At 34.6% G+C, this 18,921-nt stretch overlaps 3 protein-coding genes across 3 annotated transcripts; 2 read left to right on the forward strand and 1 right to left on the reverse strand.

The window, feature by feature from the left end:
• Positions 1 to 1,483: 1,483 nt before the first annotated feature.
• Positions 1,484 to 4,210, forward strand: LOC115709479 (uncharacterized). Its single transcript, XM_061111421.1, has 2 exons — positions 1,484 to 3,377; positions 3,819 to 4,210. The coding sequence occupies exon 1, from the start codon at positions 1,550 to 1,552 to the stop codon at positions 3,317 to 3,319; it is 1,770 nt and encodes a 589-aa protein (XP_060967404.1). The 5' UTR covers positions 1,484 to 1,549; the 3' UTR covers positions 3,320 to 3,377; positions 3,819 to 4,210.
• A 457-nt stretch (positions 4,211 to 4,667) lies between these two features.
• On the forward strand, positions 4,668 to 6,925 carry LOC115709782 (serine/threonine-protein kinase-like protein At3g51990). The gene has a single exon (XM_030637991.2). The coding sequence runs from the start codon at positions 5,081 to 5,083 to the stop codon at positions 6,632 to 6,634; it is 1,554 nt and encodes a 517-aa protein (XP_030493851.1). The 5' UTR covers positions 4,668 to 5,080; the 3' UTR covers positions 6,635 to 6,925.
• A 3,423-nt stretch (positions 6,926 to 10,348) lies between these two features.
• On the reverse strand, positions 10,349 to 18,724 carry LOC115711242 (protein transport protein SEC31 homolog B). The gene is made up of 21 exons (XM_030639574.2): positions 18,117 to 18,724; positions 17,392 to 17,446; positions 17,152 to 17,274; positions 16,323 to 16,419; positions 16,201 to 16,237; positions 15,996 to 16,101; positions 15,832 to 15,889; positions 15,594 to 15,691; positions 15,351 to 15,470; positions 15,029 to 15,074; positions 14,742 to 14,860; positions 14,540 to 14,667; positions 13,841 to 14,402; positions 13,615 to 13,707; positions 13,244 to 13,426; positions 12,952 to 13,162; positions 12,371 to 12,432; positions 12,114 to 12,239; positions 11,354 to 11,822; positions 11,013 to 11,251; positions 10,349 to 10,917 (listed from the first exon to the last, which is right to left on the reverse strand). Exons 1-21 carry the CDS (start codon positions 18,434 to 18,436, stop codon positions 10,828 to 10,830), a joined length of 3,342 nt encoding a protein of 1,113 aa, XP_030495434.2. The 5' UTR covers positions 18,437 to 18,724; the 3' UTR covers positions 10,349 to 10,827.
• Positions 18,725 to 18,921: the final 197 nt, after the last annotated feature.

Raw genomic sequence — 18,921 nt, forward strand, 5'->3', positions numbered from 1 at the left:
CAATTATACCGATAATATTATTAGCAGACGCCAACTTAACTACATTATGAACCGCAAAATTATAAACTCTAAGAATAAAAGAAAAACTACAACCTAATATAAAAGTAAAAAAATGTACAATGATGCACATAGTTATCGATTCCTCAACTGAAATAGGTTCCCTTTAGAGTTTTGATAACTGACTCAGAGTCACTCTCAACTATCACAAAAGGTGTTGAAACGAAACGACCGTCTCTATGGCTAATAAACAGGATGCAGCTAAGCTAAATGAAAATAAATTGAAATCTGTCAAGAGTGTAAAATATCACAACAAGTCACTCTCAACCATCACAAAAGGTGTTGAAACGAAACGACCGTCTCTATGGCTAATAAACAGGTTGCAGCTTCTCCAATAAGGGGATCAGAGAAATTAAGCATGTTTGTAGCCACCCACAAAATTGACTCCGTGTGGTCTCTAGCGAGAGCCACAACGCACATGGATTCGCACTCAACTCTCACATCAAAATTGATCTTGACCCAATCACTAAGTAGAGGGAACCAATGTATTTTATATATACCCACATATAGAAATTTATATAATAAATCAAAAAATTATAAAAATACATCAAAATAAAAAAGAATTTATTTTTATTCTTTAAATTTTTTTATTTACATAAATATCTTTTCATTAAAAATAATGAATAATTTTTTTTAGTTTGTTTCATAATTTATTTGAAATTGTATTACTATTAGGATACGATTCACCTTATATCACTCTCCATTTGTTCTTTTCAACCTATTACTTTTACCTTTGTGACTTTATACTACCTTCCTTGCCTTTTTACTTTTTGTTTCTATGACTAAATTAATGTGACTTTTTCTAGAAAAAAAAAAAATTATAAAAAATATCACATACATAAATAATTAAAAATATGTTGAAAAATATATATTTTAAAAATTCTCCTAATATATATTCAAACTGTTAAAGTGATGTTTTTTTTAACATGACAGAAGGATCGTAATTGTAAATGTTTGAAATTGATGGTTCAAACAAATATTACAGTCTTACAGATAAAAAAAATAATTCAAAATTATAAACATACTATTATTATCTATCTAATCTTTATTTTTAGACTAATATCACCTATTATTATCTATAAATATTTGGACTAAAAAAAATTACATTAATTAATACTAATCCCAAATTAGTATATTATTTATCATTACTAAAATTCAACTTACAACCTCATATTTCCCACAATGGTCAAACTCAAAAACTCAGCACCTGACCAATTCCCACCATTTATTTCTCAATTATATTTTTTCTCAAAACACAAAAATTATTAATTAATTAATTAATTAATTATTTTCATTATTATTATTAACCAAATAGAAAAACACTTAATACCCTTTTCTCTTTTATCCTCCTGGATCTTTCTTCCTTTCATGCCACCCTTTCCCTCGTCGTCCTCGGCGGCGACGACGGAGGAGACGACGGCTCTCATCTGAACAAACCCAAAAAAAAATAATCAAAGAAAAATAATAAAAAACCCAATTCACCAAAAAAATCATGTCTATACTAAACCCATTTCAATTATTAGAATTAAATGTAATCTCAGCTCAAGACCTTTCTCCAGTCTCACGTTCAATGAGGACTTACGCCGTAGCGTGGGTCCACCCAGATCGAAAACTCTCGACACGTGTCGATACACGTGGACACAATAATCCGACGTGGAATGATAAATTTGTGTTTCGTGTCGATGAAGATTTCTTACAAAATGACACGTCAGCAGTCATGATTGAAATCTACGCTCTTCATTGGTTTAAAGATATCCACGTTGGTACTGTACGGATTCTTGTTGGAAATTTGATTCCGAACCCTCTTTCTCGACCAACTTCTTCTTATGGCCACGGCCACGGTCACGGCCGCGGCGGTGGCCATTTTCATAATCCTCAATTGGGGATGAGATTCGTTGCTTTACAGGTTCGTCGGGCTTCGGGTCGTCCTCAAGGGATTTTGAATATTGGGGTTGCTTTGCTTCATAGCTCGATGAGAAGTATGCCTTTGTATTCTCAGTTAAGTACCTCTGCTGTTGGGTATAAGGAATTAATGGGTGAAGAAGACCCAATTCATCATCATCATAATAATCAAAATCAAAATAATAATAATCATACTGTTCATGTGGGTTTGTTGTCGGAATTAAGGAGGACTAAGAGTGATGTGAGTTCTTTGATTGGGTCTGAAAACAGAGCTAAGGAATTTAAAGAAGTTAATAAGGGAAAAAATAAGGGGAAAAAATCAAGTTCTATGGTTAATGAATCAGAGGCGAGTTCAATTTTGAGAAGGAGGAGAAGGAAGAGTAGGAAGAAAGGAGGAAGCTCGTTGATTAGTAGCGCAATTAGTCGCCGGACGGGGAAGAGTAATTTGGGGAAACCGAGTTCGGTTGTTAACAATGGTGGTGGTGGTGGTGGTTCAGGTGATAAAGGTGATACGACGTCGTATAAGGGTAAAACGGGAAAAGTGAGTTCTTTGATTAATGGTGTTTCAGATGTTGTTGCGGTGGAACCACCTAAAAAGAGTAAAGGTACGAAAAAGAGTTCGTTAATTAACGGTAATTCAGATGCTGACGTGGATATAGAATATAATAATAATAATAATAATAATAATCATAATGTTTTAGCAAAGAAAAAGGATGTTATTAAGCCTATTTTGAAACCATCTCCATCGTTTGGTCGCGAAGCTGCGATAGCGATGGGGATGGTTAATGCCTCGCCGAGGGTTACTAAACCCTCGCCGAGGTTTAACTTGGTTCAACAGAATGCCCCAAGGAATGGGAATAATAATTATGTGAAATCTCCGTTTCATAATGCGAAATTTCATCCTACTCCGATGACGTATGAGTATGCAACACCGAGAAAATCGACGCTCATGACTAGCGGTGGGGCGTTTTTAACGGAATCAGAGCTCGGCCCTTCTCCGTCGGAGGTGGCGGAAGCGATTGCAAAACAACCTCAAGCAGTGGAGGAGACAGAAAGCTCAGTTCTTGGGGGATGGAGTGTGGATGAGAGCATGGAAGGACTCCGATCTAAGCTCGAGCGGTGGCGGACTGAATTGCCACCGGTCTATGATCGCGGCGATTTCTCAAGCTTATCGGAGTCCCGCCATGCTCGCCGCCACACTGATGGTGGCGGCGACAATGGTCTATTTTCTTGCTTTAGCAATATTTGTGGAGTGGAATGTTCCATTGTTTGTGGGTCGGGTGGCGGGTCAGTCTCAAAAAAATCAAGTAATAGTGCCCGAATTCGAAGTCCCTCAGCTGAGAATCTCGTATACAAATAAAAGGGTCAAATATAATGTGGTTCGGGTCGGGTTTTATGTTCACCCGAACCTTAAAGAGGTATTTATCTTTGGCTATTGGATAATGGATATGGTAGAGGGTTGATCAAAGTTCGATTAGGCCAATTCTTCTTCTATTGCTTTTGTTGTTCTATATATTTTTTTTTCTTTATATTCTTTCTTTTAAAATTCCTTTATAATCTTTTTTGTTGTGTATTTTATGTTTTCGATTTGTACAATTGAACATCAATTTATTCATTTATCAACATTCTTTTATTAACTAAGGTATAATAAATGTACAATAATATTGTGGTGTGGGAATTAATTGGATATTATTGTTGCACTTAGCTTTACTAATTTGTTTTTTATTTTGAAAAATTACTTGAATAATTACTATAGATATATACATAAGGCTTTAAAACTTGTTCTACCTAATTGGAAAGAATTAAAAGAATGAAATTCAAAAGTTGTCTTTGATTTTCTTTATTGGTTTTTGTGGCAGAATTAGTTCGTGGGAGCAGAAAGAGAAAAAGTCAAAATGAAGAGTTCAAAGAATTGTTAAACTTATGGTGCAATTTTTTTATTTATTTTTTTTACCAATGTACAAAAGAGAAGGTACTAATTGTAAGTGTTTGAAATTGATGGTCCAAACTATTATTACAGAAAACAAATTGATCCAAAATTGTATACATTCTATTATTATCTAACCTGATTGTGGGGAGAAGTTTGGTCCGTAGTTTGAAAAATTCTGTAAAAGTATGAATCGTGGTGTCAATAATTTTTATATAATAAATAGATTTGATTCTGAATATAAGCGGATTAGGTCTGTATTTAGTATCCACTTAACCTAAGGCTAAAAAAAAAATTATATTTTAAAATTATATATCTTTATTGGTTTTTTCTTTTTTAGTCCATTAAATTTTAGGTTGGTCGTGATAATAAAATTTAATACTATCAATATTTTTGTATCATGTTTGAATTCATATTTTACTCATTTTTCAAAAATATATAAGTTCTTATGAACTAAAAAAAATATATATATGCTTTTAATAATTTTAACCGTTTCTATATTTTTACTAAGATAATAATCTCACAAATTTGAAACTTCTAACATATTTTTACTATTTAAATTACTTGTACTACTAACTTTCTACACCATTACTAATACACCAACAAAAACTAATAAACAAGTAGAGAGAGTTCATCAAATCAAATCAATTGCTTTCATATGAATCATATCTTTTGTTAGGTTAGATATAGATAACTTATATACGTATACATTTGCCAATTGTCATGCAAAAATACTAATACAATAAATAATTAAATAAATGACCAATCTTTATGTCACATTAACAATAGAATTATCATAAATCTTACCATAACAAATTATATAAAATTTTCCATTGGGATTCTTATATGGTGGACCCATAAAAGACAAAAACACCCTACAACATACTTCAACTCTCTCTCTAGAGAGACATAGCATTAAAAATTGGACCATTCCCAATCCCAAAATCCCAAAAAAAATCCAAAATAAAAATAAAAAACATATCTTTAAAAAATTGCATTAAAAACCCAAAACTTTTACTTCACCAATACTCCAAATTCCAAAATCCTCTGTCTCTCTTTCTCTTCCTTGGATTTAATTTTGGATAAAATATATCAAAAAAAAAAAAACATTTCTTTTTCTTTCTTTCTTCTTCTTCTTATAAAAAAATCCAGAAAAATATAATTATATAGACATAAAGGTACGATCTTGATTTAATGGGATACCTTTCTTGTAGAGCTGAATCCGCCGTTTCCACCGCCAATTCTCAAAACCCATCTGCCAAAACAACCGCCGGTGTCGGCTCTGGTCAAGACAAGCCCATTAAGATCCAACATTTCGAGTATAGTGATCTTGAAGCTGCCACAAATGGGTTTTCTGAACAGAAGCTTTTGGGTAAAGGAAGCCATGGATATGTCTACAAAGCAGTGGTCCGTGGACGACACGTGGCAGTCAAAAGACCTTCTCGGCCTCAGAATTTTACTGGGTCACGACCCAATTCGACGCCGGAGATCACCAATGAGGTAGATAATGAGATCGAGATCTTATCGAAAATTCAAAACCCTAGACTTGTTAATCTTGTAGGGTTTACTAATATTAATAATAATAATAATGATTCAAGACATAATAATAGACTTTTGGTTGTTGAGTTTATGAGTAATGGTACTCTGTATGATGTTCTACATACTAATCCTAGACCACCCAATTGGGGTAGAAGGATTAGATTGGCTTTACAAACTGCTAAAGCTATTGATACCCTTCATTGTTCAAACCCACCTGTAATTCATAGAGATATTAAGTCTGCAAATGTGTTAATTGATCGTAATTTTAATGCCAGATTAGGTGATTTTGGTTTGGCATTACGTTGTCATGTTGATGATTATAGACTTAGATCAACCCCACCTGCTGGTACTATGGGTTATCTTGATCCTGGTTATGTGACACCAGATAATTTGAGTACTAAACTTGATGTTTTTAGTTTTGGGATTTTGTTGTTAGAGATTATAAGTGGGAGAAAAGCTATTGATGTTGGTTATTCACCACCTTCAATTGTTGATTGGGCTATTCCACTTATTAAAAAAGGGAAGCTTTTTAGTGTTTATGATCCTCGAATTTCGCCTCCTAGAGATCTTATTGTGAGGAAGCAATTGGCTGTTGTTGCAGCTAAGTGTGTTAGGTCTTGTAGGGAGAGAAGACCGGCTATGAAAGATGTGGTTGTTTGGCTTTCGGGGTTGAGTAAACTTGTTCCTTTGCATTCATGGAATAGTTTTAACAATCCTTGTATGATGATCGAGAATGTGGGGCGTCCGGTTGAGGTAATTAATCCTCATTCGAATTGGTTCGATAATAATGGAGATGGGAATTTGGATGGTGTGGATTCTAAGTATGCTAGGCAAATTATGAGGAATTCTAGGAGAGTTTACTCTGATTTGGGATTTAGTAGCAATTTGATGGAGCTTATGGCTGGTGGTACCGATGAGGAGACTGAATACAGAGGTGAAGCTGATGGAGTTGTTGTGCCTAAATTAAGATCTAGAAATCGAATTTCGAGTACTAAATTTGGTGGTAGTGAAAGATATGGCATCAGAGGGAAAAATCTATCTCAAACTTGTACTGATAAAAATGATGTCTTTCCTTTGAGGCGAAACCGTTCAATAGGAGGAGGAGGTGCAGAGATTTGTTCAAGAAGAGATGATATAATTCCTCGAACAAGTTTTCGTTCTCAGGGCGCAGCAGCCATTGAAAAGATTGAGCGAAGCTCTAATCAGTAAGCTTTTTCTGTTGTTTGCAAAGTTTCATTTTTTTTTTCTTTTCAAATTGATGTATATTTGTTTGTAGCTCATTGCTTTGTTTGGTTTGTTGTAATGAACATAGAATTTAATCAATCTCTCTATGTTCTTTTTTAACTTTTGTAATTTCTTGTAATTTTCTTCATATTTGGAGTTCAATGACACATTTCTCATGTGTCATGATCATCATAGGCTTGTGGTCCTTGTACTGTTATTCTCTTTGCTGTTATGTTTCTCACATTCAATACAAAATTGAACTGATTCAAAATTCACTATACTAATTCTTTTAAATTTTGGATTTTGTACTCTCTTTTCATTTTATCACCATGTCTTTTGAACTTGAAAAATGTTTAGGGGCACTTTAATGTATCGAGCAGTAGTACAAGAAGATATTATATTATATCGTTATTAGTGTAATTTAAAGTCTAACATATTTTAATTTAATAAATAATATAAAAAATCTTTAAATAATAGTATAAAAAATCTTTAAATAATAGTGTTGGACACCTCAATAATTTTAACTAATAGAATGGGTTAAAAATGTAAACTTGAGAAATTCTATATTCTTCTTCACCCAAGTCAAAAGTTAACTTTTTTACATTATGTCCTAAACTATCACTCACAAAACAATACTCAATATTTATGAAAATCTCTTATAAAAGTCTGAATAATGGGTAGTGATTTTTTTTCCCTTAATATTTATATATTATTTATAAATTATATTAAAGGGTATTTCTCAATTATTATTGCCATTGTAAAAATGAACATAAAGTTGACTTTTAAGATTAAAGACAGAACATTTTGACGCATTTCACGGGTATGAGTTGTAATGCTCAAGAAAACAACTGCACAAGAACCTAGTTTAACTTGATTCAATTAAACTTAGTGAAGTAGCCAAATATTCTCTTTTATTAGGACAAAGTTTCTCACTTTATTTATATTCTCTTGTGACTGAATAAAACATATTGATTCAAACAAAGTTTGTACTGAATTAGTAAAAAAAGACCACTAAGAAGAGATACTGAGCTGGGTCCAAGTACTGATTTTTCCAACTCAAAAAATTAGAAGACTTTATAACAATTATAAAAGAATTATAATGAAAGGAGAAGAGAGGTGTAAGAACGAGCATTTTTATTTTTTATTAGGTCAGTGGTATATAGTTTTATTATCAGGTGGCATTTTGTAACTAGTTAGCAATATTTTATTAAAATTATTACATTAAATTATATGTAACTCAATACTTAATTACATCACTAATAATATGATACATTGGATGATACGAGAGGTGTAAGAATGAGTATTTTTATTAAGTAGCACTGGTACCTAATTGTATTATAAAGTGACATTTTGTGATTAGTTAATGATATTTTATCAAAATTATTACATTAAATTATGTGAAACTCGATACTTAATTTCATCACTAACAATATTACATCACTAACAATATGACACCTTGGTCATGTTAGGCAATATATATGGTGTCTAAGTACTAATATTTTGAACTTAAAAAACTAGAAGATATTTTAACAATTATAAAAGACTAATATTGAAAGGAGAAGAGAAGTGTAAGAAGAGCATTTTATTAGGCACTAGTGATACTTAGTATCATTACCACGAGGTGGTATTTTGCAATTGGTTAGCTATATTTTATAAGGTTATTAAATTATATTATGTGAAATTCGATACTTAATTATATTACTAGCAATATGCACATTAAGTAATGTTATGCACCATTGATAGTGCTAAGCACCAATAGCGATATGGTGTCTAAGTACGAATTTTTTAAACTCAAAAAACTAGAAGAGTTTTTAACAACTATAAAAGAATAATAATGAAAGGAGAAGAGAGGTGTAAAGAGAGCATTTTTATTAGGCACCAGTGGTGCTGATTACGACGAGGTGATATTTGTGATTGGTTAGCGACAATATTATATTAAATTATATGAAACTTGATACTTAATCGTACCAACAACAATATAACATTTTAAGTAGTGCTAAGCATCAATAGTGATATGGTGTCTGAGTACTGTTTTTTCCAACTCAAAAAACTATTTTTAACAATTATAAAATAATAATAATGAAAGGAGAAGATAGGTGTGAAAAATACGGTGTCTTTTAGTTCTTGGCATGAGCTAGGAAGATGTATATGGCTGTATTTATGTATGTATATATGACTTTACAGCTCACTTGGGTTTTTTGCTTACTGTTAAAACTCTTAAGTTTGCATGTGGGTGAGTCTCATTTTTCGAAACAATTTGGAATTTTGTCATGTTTTATTGCTCTGTTTTTTTCTTTTTCATGAAAGACAACTCTCATTTTTACCTCAAAGTCTATGCTGTGGAAGGATTTTTAGGAGTCTTAAATGGGACCCCATAAGCTCTTCATTATGTTTTTTTTTAGTGAAAAAAACAATTGACATTATTAAGGTTAAGTGTCATTTCTGAAGGTGTAAAACAGTACAATCTTGTGGAAAGGGATACTCTTACTTACCCAAGAACTCTAGTGTGTTTTTGTCTGTTGAAGGTTTTTTGATTTACTTATTTCCATATTTTATGGAATAGATTCTCTTTAAGACCTCTTTTCAGTCATGGTCATCACTGAAATTCCCCTATTTCAGGTTATGATTCAACTTTTGAGGTAACTAATAAATAGTCATTGATGAGATGTCGTTTTCATCCTTTGCTTAAAAATTCATTTGTAAAATAACTTTGAATTCAAATATATAAATATTAGATGTATTCTATACCTTGATTGGGAAATTTGATTTTCTATACTTAAAAATTAAAAATGTTATTTTTTTTTTTAAATCAATACATTTTACACTACAAAAAATATGACACTTTTTTCAAAACCCCAAAAATACCCCCCTCTACCTACTTTGTCTCTCTCTCGGACCGAACAAAAAAAGAAAAAAAATGTGCATGGTGGTCCGATGGTCGGACCACATGATCCGATGGGATCCGACACATGATCCGATGGGGTCCGACCAATCGGACCCATCGGACCATGGGTCCAACCATCGGACCAATGTGCCTCTCTCTCTTCGTTTTCCTCAAACTGAAAAAAAAAAAGCATATGGTCCGATGGGTCTGACGACCACCGAGGACCACCCAGCCCCCCTCTCTCTTCCTCTCTCTCAACCCGTGAGGACCACCCAAATGCACGACCACCGAGGACCTCTCTCTTCCTCCACGGCTCACCTCCACCACCTCTGACGACCACCGAGGACCACCCACCACCTCCGACGAAGGACCCAGCCCCCCTCTCTCGGACCCAGCCCCCCTCTCTCTTCCTCTCTCAACCCGTGAGCCTCAACCGAAAACCAAAAAAAAAAACGGATCCGATGGGGGGTCCGACGGGTCTGATGGGGGGGTCCGATGCATGTGCAGGTTGAAAAAAATAGAATTGAGTTATGTGAGTTATTTTTAGATTTTTGATAAAAGTATCATATTTTTTAGTTTGAAATGTATTGCTTTAAGAATAAAATATTAGAGTTTTTAAAGTATAGTTTTTTAAATTTCCCTTTTTCTAATTGACAAGCAAATTACTGAAATGACCTTTTAAGGAAGTGCAGTATAATTTTTCCTAAATATTACAATACAATCTCAAATACATTTCAAAAAACAAAACCAGAGAATGGGAAACCCTATACTCATTGAAAAATTATTTTGAGTATCATTCATCAGAAGAATTTGTATGAACAAAATTGAAGTCTTGTTTGTTATTCAAATATTGAGTATTCATATAAATCAAAAAAAAAAAAAAAACCACAATGATTCTACAAAAACCTACATAAGCCAACAACGATGGTAAGAGCTCAGTGAGCATTACATGAGCTGGAAAAACAAAATTAAACCCAAAGAAAAGAAGTAAAAAAAAAATTAACATTGAAATTAAAAGGCTATCTTTTAACACTACAAATATAAAATTGAAACATAGTGTTCTATTTAATGCCCCTCACTAACTGCTTTTTTTAAAACTCAGTAATTTGCCTTTTGAAGGTAGTGTTGATTAAAAACCAAACCAAAGGAAACGGATTGAGAGAAGGGAAGGGATCGAAATCCTTTAAAAATGATATGACGAAAACGCCATCTTGTGTTGTACAAAAGCAGTGACTAACCAATTTATGAGTTCCCCCCAAAACCGAGCCAGTAATCAAATATGGTTTCGTTGCCCTTATCTCACGTTTTGCCTGGTCTTAATCATGCGCTTGAGAGGAGCTAGCCAGAAATTGCACTCATCCCATTCGCTTGCGGTCAGAAGTACCTGAATTTAGAAGGAAACGAAAAAATATTTAAAAGGGAAACTTGTCAATTATCATGGTTTCCATTTGTTCGAAAATTTGGTAACTATTAATATACCTGGATTTGGAGGGCAGTGGGGAAATCGCCATTGTCGAGGGCTTGGCAGAGCTTAACGAGCTGGTCAGCAGCATTTGTAGAAATGTCTGCATTGTTGAGTTTGGCAAATAAGGCGCCTATCTTCCTTGAATTGTCTTCTATTTCACGCTTCTTGCCAGGATTTGCTCTTGAACCTCCCAATATTTCTGATGTCTCATTGAAAAGTCTCGTCAAGGTTGCAACAGCAGGTTTTAGGTGAGCTGTGGATCCAACGATCAGAAAACCAGTAAAAGCTCGTTAGAAAACAACAAGTGTAGATGTATCAAAATGAAGCAGTGGATATAAGATCCAGATAGAAATACCAGGTACGTTCGAGGTGACAGCTGTCTGTACTGTAGGTGGTGGAGCTGGAGGAGCAGCAGGAGTTTGCATCGACGCAGTATTAGTAGTAGGGCTAGGTGGTTGCATTGAACCGGGCCCTTGAACAGGTCCAGGTGTAAATTCCCTAGGAGGATAGGGATTCGTACTGAATGACATATTAGGCTTTGGTTGAGGTGGAAGAGGAGCATTAAGAGGTGGGGCAGGCTGATAAAGATTGTTGGGAGGTGCAACAGGCTGATAAGCGTTGTTAGGAGGTGCCACGGGCTGAAAAGTGGTGTTAGGAGGTGCAACAGGCTGATATGCATTGTTAGGATTAGGATACAACTGAGAGCCCAATGTAGATGTCTGAGGTTGCTGATATTGCTCCACATTTTTCAGCATAGTAGGATTTGTAGGAACGAAGGTCCTCATGCTAGACTGAATAGAGGCTGGTGCTGCAGCAAAGTTGTCCTAAAAGCAAAAATAAGAGACCGTGTTAATGTCTAGATAAATGACACCTAAATGCGAAAATTGGAAATATTAGAATGAAGGTTTGGTGAGTGAAGATTCACATATAAAGAGATTTTTTAATTAAAGATCTGATATATGTTTATAGAGAATCTAATAAGTTAGGGAATGGCAAAGTTAAACCAAACAGTAAAACCTAAACGATGAAAAATATAAAACAAATAGACTCTACAAGTAAGGAAAACAGATTAAAAAAAATACAGTTGAAATCTAAAAAACTACTATAACAAATACCTTAGGAACTTGAGGTGTAAGCTGTGTGGGGACAAACATTTGAGTATTCTGCGCAGGAGGAGCAACATATCTGAGCGAAGAAGAATTCTGTCCATTGTGCTCAGCATAAGGATTGACAGGATTAGGCTGAAAGAGCAATAACAAAGTTTATAGAATAAACAAGAAATATATAAATAGCTAAGGTTGAGATAAATGTTTGGAGACAATAAAAATACCAGGGGAAAAAACAGATAGGGACTTTAGTAAAGAGCAAAAACCTGGTAATGTGAAGGTGTAACGTCAACAGGTTGCACTGGTGCACTTTGCTCTACATGTTTTTCTGAGTCAAATAGAGGATAAATGAGTGAGACTAATGTTTTGGCCATGGTAAGGAATCTCACCATAAACTTGCACAGTTAGCAGATATAATGGAGTAAGTTTTCATCATAGCAAATTTATTAATACTACAGACCCGGTTTCTCCAATTGCTGCTTGGTGGAAATAATCCAATACAAACATAGAAATCTCCATACAAGCTCTTTTTTATTTTTACTACTAGCGACAGGCAAAAACCATAACAGTCCACCGACGACATCAATATTCTTTACACTTAACAGTGAAAGATCACCAATAGACCAGTTTAGATTTTTCTTTGATTACAGTACTAGTAGAAAGATAGAAAATAAAATATTAATGAAAAACAATACTACTAGCTTATATAAAGAGTGAAGAAATTTAAACATACAATACAAGTTGGAGCAATTACTCAAGGAAAATATAGCAGAAAAGAAGGTCATTTTGCATTGCAATCATTAGGGAATTAAGAGGTAGAAGAAAATGCAAATGTCAATGTCCATACCAGATTCACAAAGAGCAATACGTTCTTTTAAGATCTCAAGTTCGGGTGTCACTTCATCAGACCCAAACAATCTTAGGTATTCCATTGCTGTTTTAAGAAGCCCTTGACTTGCCAAAATTTCAGCGTACTTCTCTACAAGTTTGCATAATGATGCACTGAATCGCTTTTGCCCTGATGCTAAGGCAAGGACAATAGTCTTCTCCATTAAGTCCTAAACACATGCAATGTTTCAGCTCAGGTGAATAAAAAGTTTAACATGTTCCCATGCAATAGCAAAGCACCAAAAACTAACCTGAAGACGGTCTACATAAGATTTCTCATGCTCAGTTGACAAACTCTTAGACCAAATCTCAACAGTCTTATCAATATTTCCAGCACATATGTAACAAATAGTTGCTGCCAGCGTATTACCAGCAGCACTCAGTTTGGAAGCTAGTGCATCACAAAGCATAGTCCATTGCTCTCTTGATGCAAACTGTTGATTCATCATGAAAACAATTTTGCAAGTTAGTAAATATAGTAACTTAAGTTTTTTGTTAATGAGCTCAATCCCAACATAACAGTGTAATCCAAGAAAGAAAAATTGCATGCAATGCATTCAACTATAAATATCAGTTACTGATGATGATTAACCATATTTAACATTGGAGTTAGAATACTTACACTACAAAGAAGAGCAAGAGTTTCTTTCCAAAATTTGAGGGGTCTGGTATTTACGAGACTCAAAAGGTCATTGTTCACCATTGCAGAAACAACCTGACAGTTAAGCATAATTCAGAATGGTTAGAGAAGAAAGAATGCAAAATAAGCAAAACATAAGTCAGCTGAATTTCAGATTCAAAGGAAAACATCACTACTTCTGAGAGCATAAGATGGAAAAATAATCTACCTTAAGGTAAGGTGAGCGGCTAATCTTTAGGTATTGATCTCGTGTGCTCTCCCACAAAGAATCACCACCAGCATGCGCTATAACCAAAGCATCAGCCATTTTGTTAGCTGAAATGCACTTCGCAACAGCCCCCTTATAATCTCCAACAACTAATGCATGTTGAACAGATTCATCAAATGATGGATCATCAACACTCTCCTCCATTACATCTGACTCTTCCTGCACCTGATCAGTGCTAGGAACAGTATCATCAACAACAAACTTATCGCCAGATGTAGCCAATGGTGTTTCAGCTTTAGGACTAGGAAGATTGTTGAAAAAGTCTTCTCCATTGTCAGTAGGGAAAGCGGTGACATCTTTCCCACCTTCAAATCCAGCTGTCTCTTCTGTGGTATCATTAAGTCCAATAGCATTTACTTCATTAGATAGCTCATCTTGGACATCAGGCTTTGCTACTTCAGGGACATTGAAGCCAAGGTGAGTTAGAAGCTTTGTCCTTGCAGTTCCATCATCTTCAAACATAACTTTTAACAAACCCCATGTTTCACGTTCATCATCAGATCTATTAGGAAAGTAACAGAAAGCAAGAGAAAGAAAGAGCATTAATTGTTTGTCGAATACGATAGCAAATAGGGTGCAGATCAAAAATGTCTTGTCAATAAAATTATCATAAAGCTATTTTAAAGTTAGATGTCATACTCAGATTCTTCTAGTTTCTTCTCGCACAAAGTCCTCAATAAGGACTTTTCTCCATTTTGTATTGCAGCTTCAAAATCAGAGGAGCGGCTCACCAAACTGTGTTCAGTGACCACAGTGTGTACAAAAACCTAGATACATTGAAGACAATCAAAAAACAAAGTCCATTTTAAATGAAGGTATGCATTGCACCAGTAAAGCATACCTCTGAAACAGATGAAGCACCTCCAGTTGACGACTTAGTTTGAAACGAAACAAGCTTGCCACCGAAGCCAAAGGACACACCAGCTGGGCGTTTATACCATTTTGGAGCTTTCAGATATCCTGCATATTATAAGGTCCATCAAACATTAATTTACAACATAATATTACTATAAGATAAAAATAGTTCTGCCCCCAAAAAAAAAGATCAAACAAACAGCTAGCCAATGAATTATGTGATAACTCCAGGATTACAGATTTATTATAACTATTAACTATAATCTACATTACCTGCTCCACCAAAAGCAGTGTCACCAGCACCATATCGACTGCAACCCTGTGTGAGAGAAATCAATAGTAAATGAAAAAGAAAACTAATACAATGAAGAGATCAGGTGTCCTCTTTAAAGAAAATAAGCATAATGCAACAAGGATAACAAATAACTGAATCAAAGAAAACCATCACAGTATTAAATCAAATAAAAACATTATTGTTCTCCATTTTAAAACTAAACACTTGATCAATTCCAACCACCTCCAATATAATTCTTAATCAAACGTAATATATAAGGCAGAACATTATTACTTAGCAATTACGTGGGACATGAGATACCTCAACGTTGTAAATTCCAATCTTTCCATCAAATGAAGATGCTGATATAACTCCAGGTATTTTTGGATACCAGTGCACATCAAAGTTCCAATTGGTGCTTGCTGGCAACTCACAGACAATCTACACAAAAATTAAATAAAGTTGTGTCATCTAATAAATGGAAACACATAAACCAAGGGTGATAGGTCAATTTAAAGGGGAGAAAAAATTATAGAGCTAATGGAAGGAGGAAAAATATGACACCTCAGCAGTAACTGTGTTCCAGCAAATAGTTCGGTTATCCTTTGCACAAGTAAGCAAATATGAACTGTCATTCGGACACCACGACATTGCAATTACACCTAGTGTTTCAACATGAGCATTAGCAAAAATTCAAAAGATTATAAATTGAGTTCAGGAAAGAGAGATGTTCAGGAAACATGTATACATACACATAAAATAAATAAAAAAGAAAGAAAGATGAAAATGATTATCTTGTTACCTTTGGTGTGCCCAACAAACTCTGCAACTGGTGACATTATATTCCGCATATCCCAAAGCTGTTTAAAAGTAAAGCAAATGATTATCTTGTTACCTTTAGTACGTGTGTATGTGTGTGTGTCTTGGGGGGATTATATTATCTTAAAGAGACTACAAAGTCAATACCCTTAAAGCTGGTGAACCATCCTCATCTGATGCAACAACAAGCTGAGTAGCAACATCAGGATTCCATTGTAAAACAGAGGAGCGGCGTCTAACTGAATCGGAGAAGCTGCCAGTTGACAGAGTTTTCAGATTACAGAAGGCACTCAATTACATAAAAGAGAAATAATAATATGTAAACAAATCCACAGAATAGAAGAAGAGTTACCTAATCACAGGTTTTTGCTTCTTTAGGTCCCAAACCACTGAAAAAACAGAAGACGTGAGATTCCAGATTTAAACAGAAAAGTATTAGTTCACAATCAGTTGAAGTAAGTAAGAATTCCCTACCTGTTGTTCCATTATATGAAGTAGATGCTAATATGTGTTGAACCTTGCTATTCCAAGATAAGAATGAAATCTCATCCTGAGCAGCAGAACCATTACCCTGTTTGACAATAGAACACAATTAGATGTCTAAATAAATATAACCGCATTTTAGAAGCTCCTTAGCAGCTGAAACTCAAAGAGCAGTTGCTTTAAACTTCCATCTATCCATCCAACTAGAAAGATGGAGCGAGGGAGCCCTTGTTGGTACACTGGTGTTCCACATTGCTTCTAGTGTGTGTGTTCAACTGTTTAAAAGGTTCCTTAACTACTCTAAATGTTACAACTCAGGGTAGATAAGATTGGATCAAGTATCCAATCACAGCCACAAAGAACGTATAGGTATTTACAGATTTCCCTAATTAATGTTAAGAAAAATAAAAGGCGTGGAGAGAGCAAAATCTTTTACAATATTAACTACTTTAACACATGACATAACAAGGACACAATTTTGTAATAATATTCTTGTTATTAATAATATAAGTTCCTTATCAAAATATCAAAATGCCCACAAAACGAATATGGCTCAAAATGAATAAATGTATCATCTTTGTTTTGTTCTCTTAAATTCTATTTGAGACTTTCATACGCTTTCAGATAGAAGTTATCATGACTATAAGTTAAACTGCTATGGTAAAAATGACACAAGACACAATTATAGGGTGATAAAGATCTACTAGCTGATGAAAACCATATATCGTCTGAATCATATATTTCAATAAATTTGTCCTCACAGGCGTGCATATTTGAAGAAAGCAGAATGATTTTTTTATACGCTGTCATAACTACTAACCTTAAGAGGTGGAAATTGAGAAGGTTCTGCAGGGTTGGCCAAATCCCAGATTACAATCTCGCCATCATCAGCACCAGATGCAAGCAAGTTTGGTGCCATTGCATTAAATTCAAGACCACGAACCTGATGATCATATCACAATAAAAAATGTGACTGACATATCCTACCTTCAAGCTCTAAGTTTCAAAAATACTACCATAAACAAAGGGCATGAGTATAATTGTAAACAGAAAAACTTACAGGCCCCTTATGCCTTGAGAGATGTCCAACAAGAGCACTTTCACTAGGCTCGGACCTAAAAGGTGTAAGAACAAATAAGAAATCCAATAAGCAAATAGGTTTAACGTCATATTATTAAGCATACAAAACTACACCCAAATAACCAAACAGGAGAACAAAGCACATTACTTTCTATAGATAAAAAGATTAACTTAAAACAAGCTACGAGGAATTCGATCACCTAAGAGAAATTCAACCACATTACATTCAAGACACACAAGCTAAAAGAGGAATTCGATCAGCTTACCACTATTTCCCTACTGCTAAACATTTAAAAAGAAAGCCAAAGTAAACAAAGCATCACTCCCACAAATGAAATTATCAACCAATTATCCCCACGTCCCTCAACTTAGCCAGATGCGAATCAACAGAAGGAAGCGACTCAGAAATATAGCAAGATTACAGAAAAATTCCAGATAAAACTAAACTCGCGTGAATTCCCACACACTCATTTCATTTCCATTACGTTACATTACAATCATCAAATCATCAATTCTCAGCCTAAATAATAAAGTTACCAAATACAAAATGTGCCCACAAATGTCAAATTACGCCCAATTTCAATCACAATCAATCAACAAAGATCCATTCAATTCCAACATTTCCACAAAACTCGCAAACAAAACCTCAAAATCTCCAAATTTAAGAGAATCAGAATCAAACCAAAAGAAATTCAAGTCAATTACCCGATCAACGACAGTGGGTTATAGATATCAATGCTCCCATCCACAAGTCCACCGGCAATAAGCCCAAGCCCAAACTTCTCACTCCCAGAATCAGTAGGCTTCGACCACGATAACCGATTGAATCTCTCAGAACTCGGTGTTTCACCAACAACAGGAATATCACGATCATCGGTCTGAAAATCGAGCTTAAAGATCTCAAGATTAGCGGTTGAGCTAAACGATAGATCCACAGCCCCAGCCATGGTCCCAGCCGCCATGTAAGGCGCATCCGGCGCCAGCGCCACCGACGCCGATCTATTCACCCCTTTTATACACGCCATTGCCGTTACAATTTGTCACCACTGTATATAAATATATCTATATGTATATATAAAGATTCAATTCAACTGTAAGAAGACGAAGAAGAAGGTCCGAATTGGGATCTGAAAGAGAGAGAGAATTAGGGATTTGAGTGAAATGGAAGATTTTGGGGGCTAAGATCTGAATTGGGATCTAAATGAAAATTATGAACATTTCTTCTCTTTCTTTTTTCTAAGGTTTCAGAATTTGTGCTGTTAAGGGTTGTACGTTGGGGGGTAATTAAGGTATTACAATATAAAGCGCGGTGGTCGGAAAGGGTTGGGGTATTGTGTGTAGACGATTATAGCTCTGTGTACAACAAAATTTGGCCAATTAGATCGTGACAACTGTGTTTTTTGCCTGAGCTTTTTTGTTTTAATTAAGATATTTAATTCGCTATTTTGTTATTTTTATTTTAATTAAAAATTTATGATTCATTTTGTTTGTGCATAGCAATTAGAATTAC

This window comes from Cannabis sativa, chromosome 3, assembly GCF_029168945.1.
Source record: "Cannabis sativa cultivar Pink pepper isolate KNU-18-1 chromosome 3, ASM2916894v1, whole genome shotgun sequence".
NCBI classification, from domain to species: domain Eukaryota; kingdom Viridiplantae; phylum Streptophyta; class Magnoliopsida; order Rosales; family Cannabaceae; genus Cannabis; species Cannabis sativa.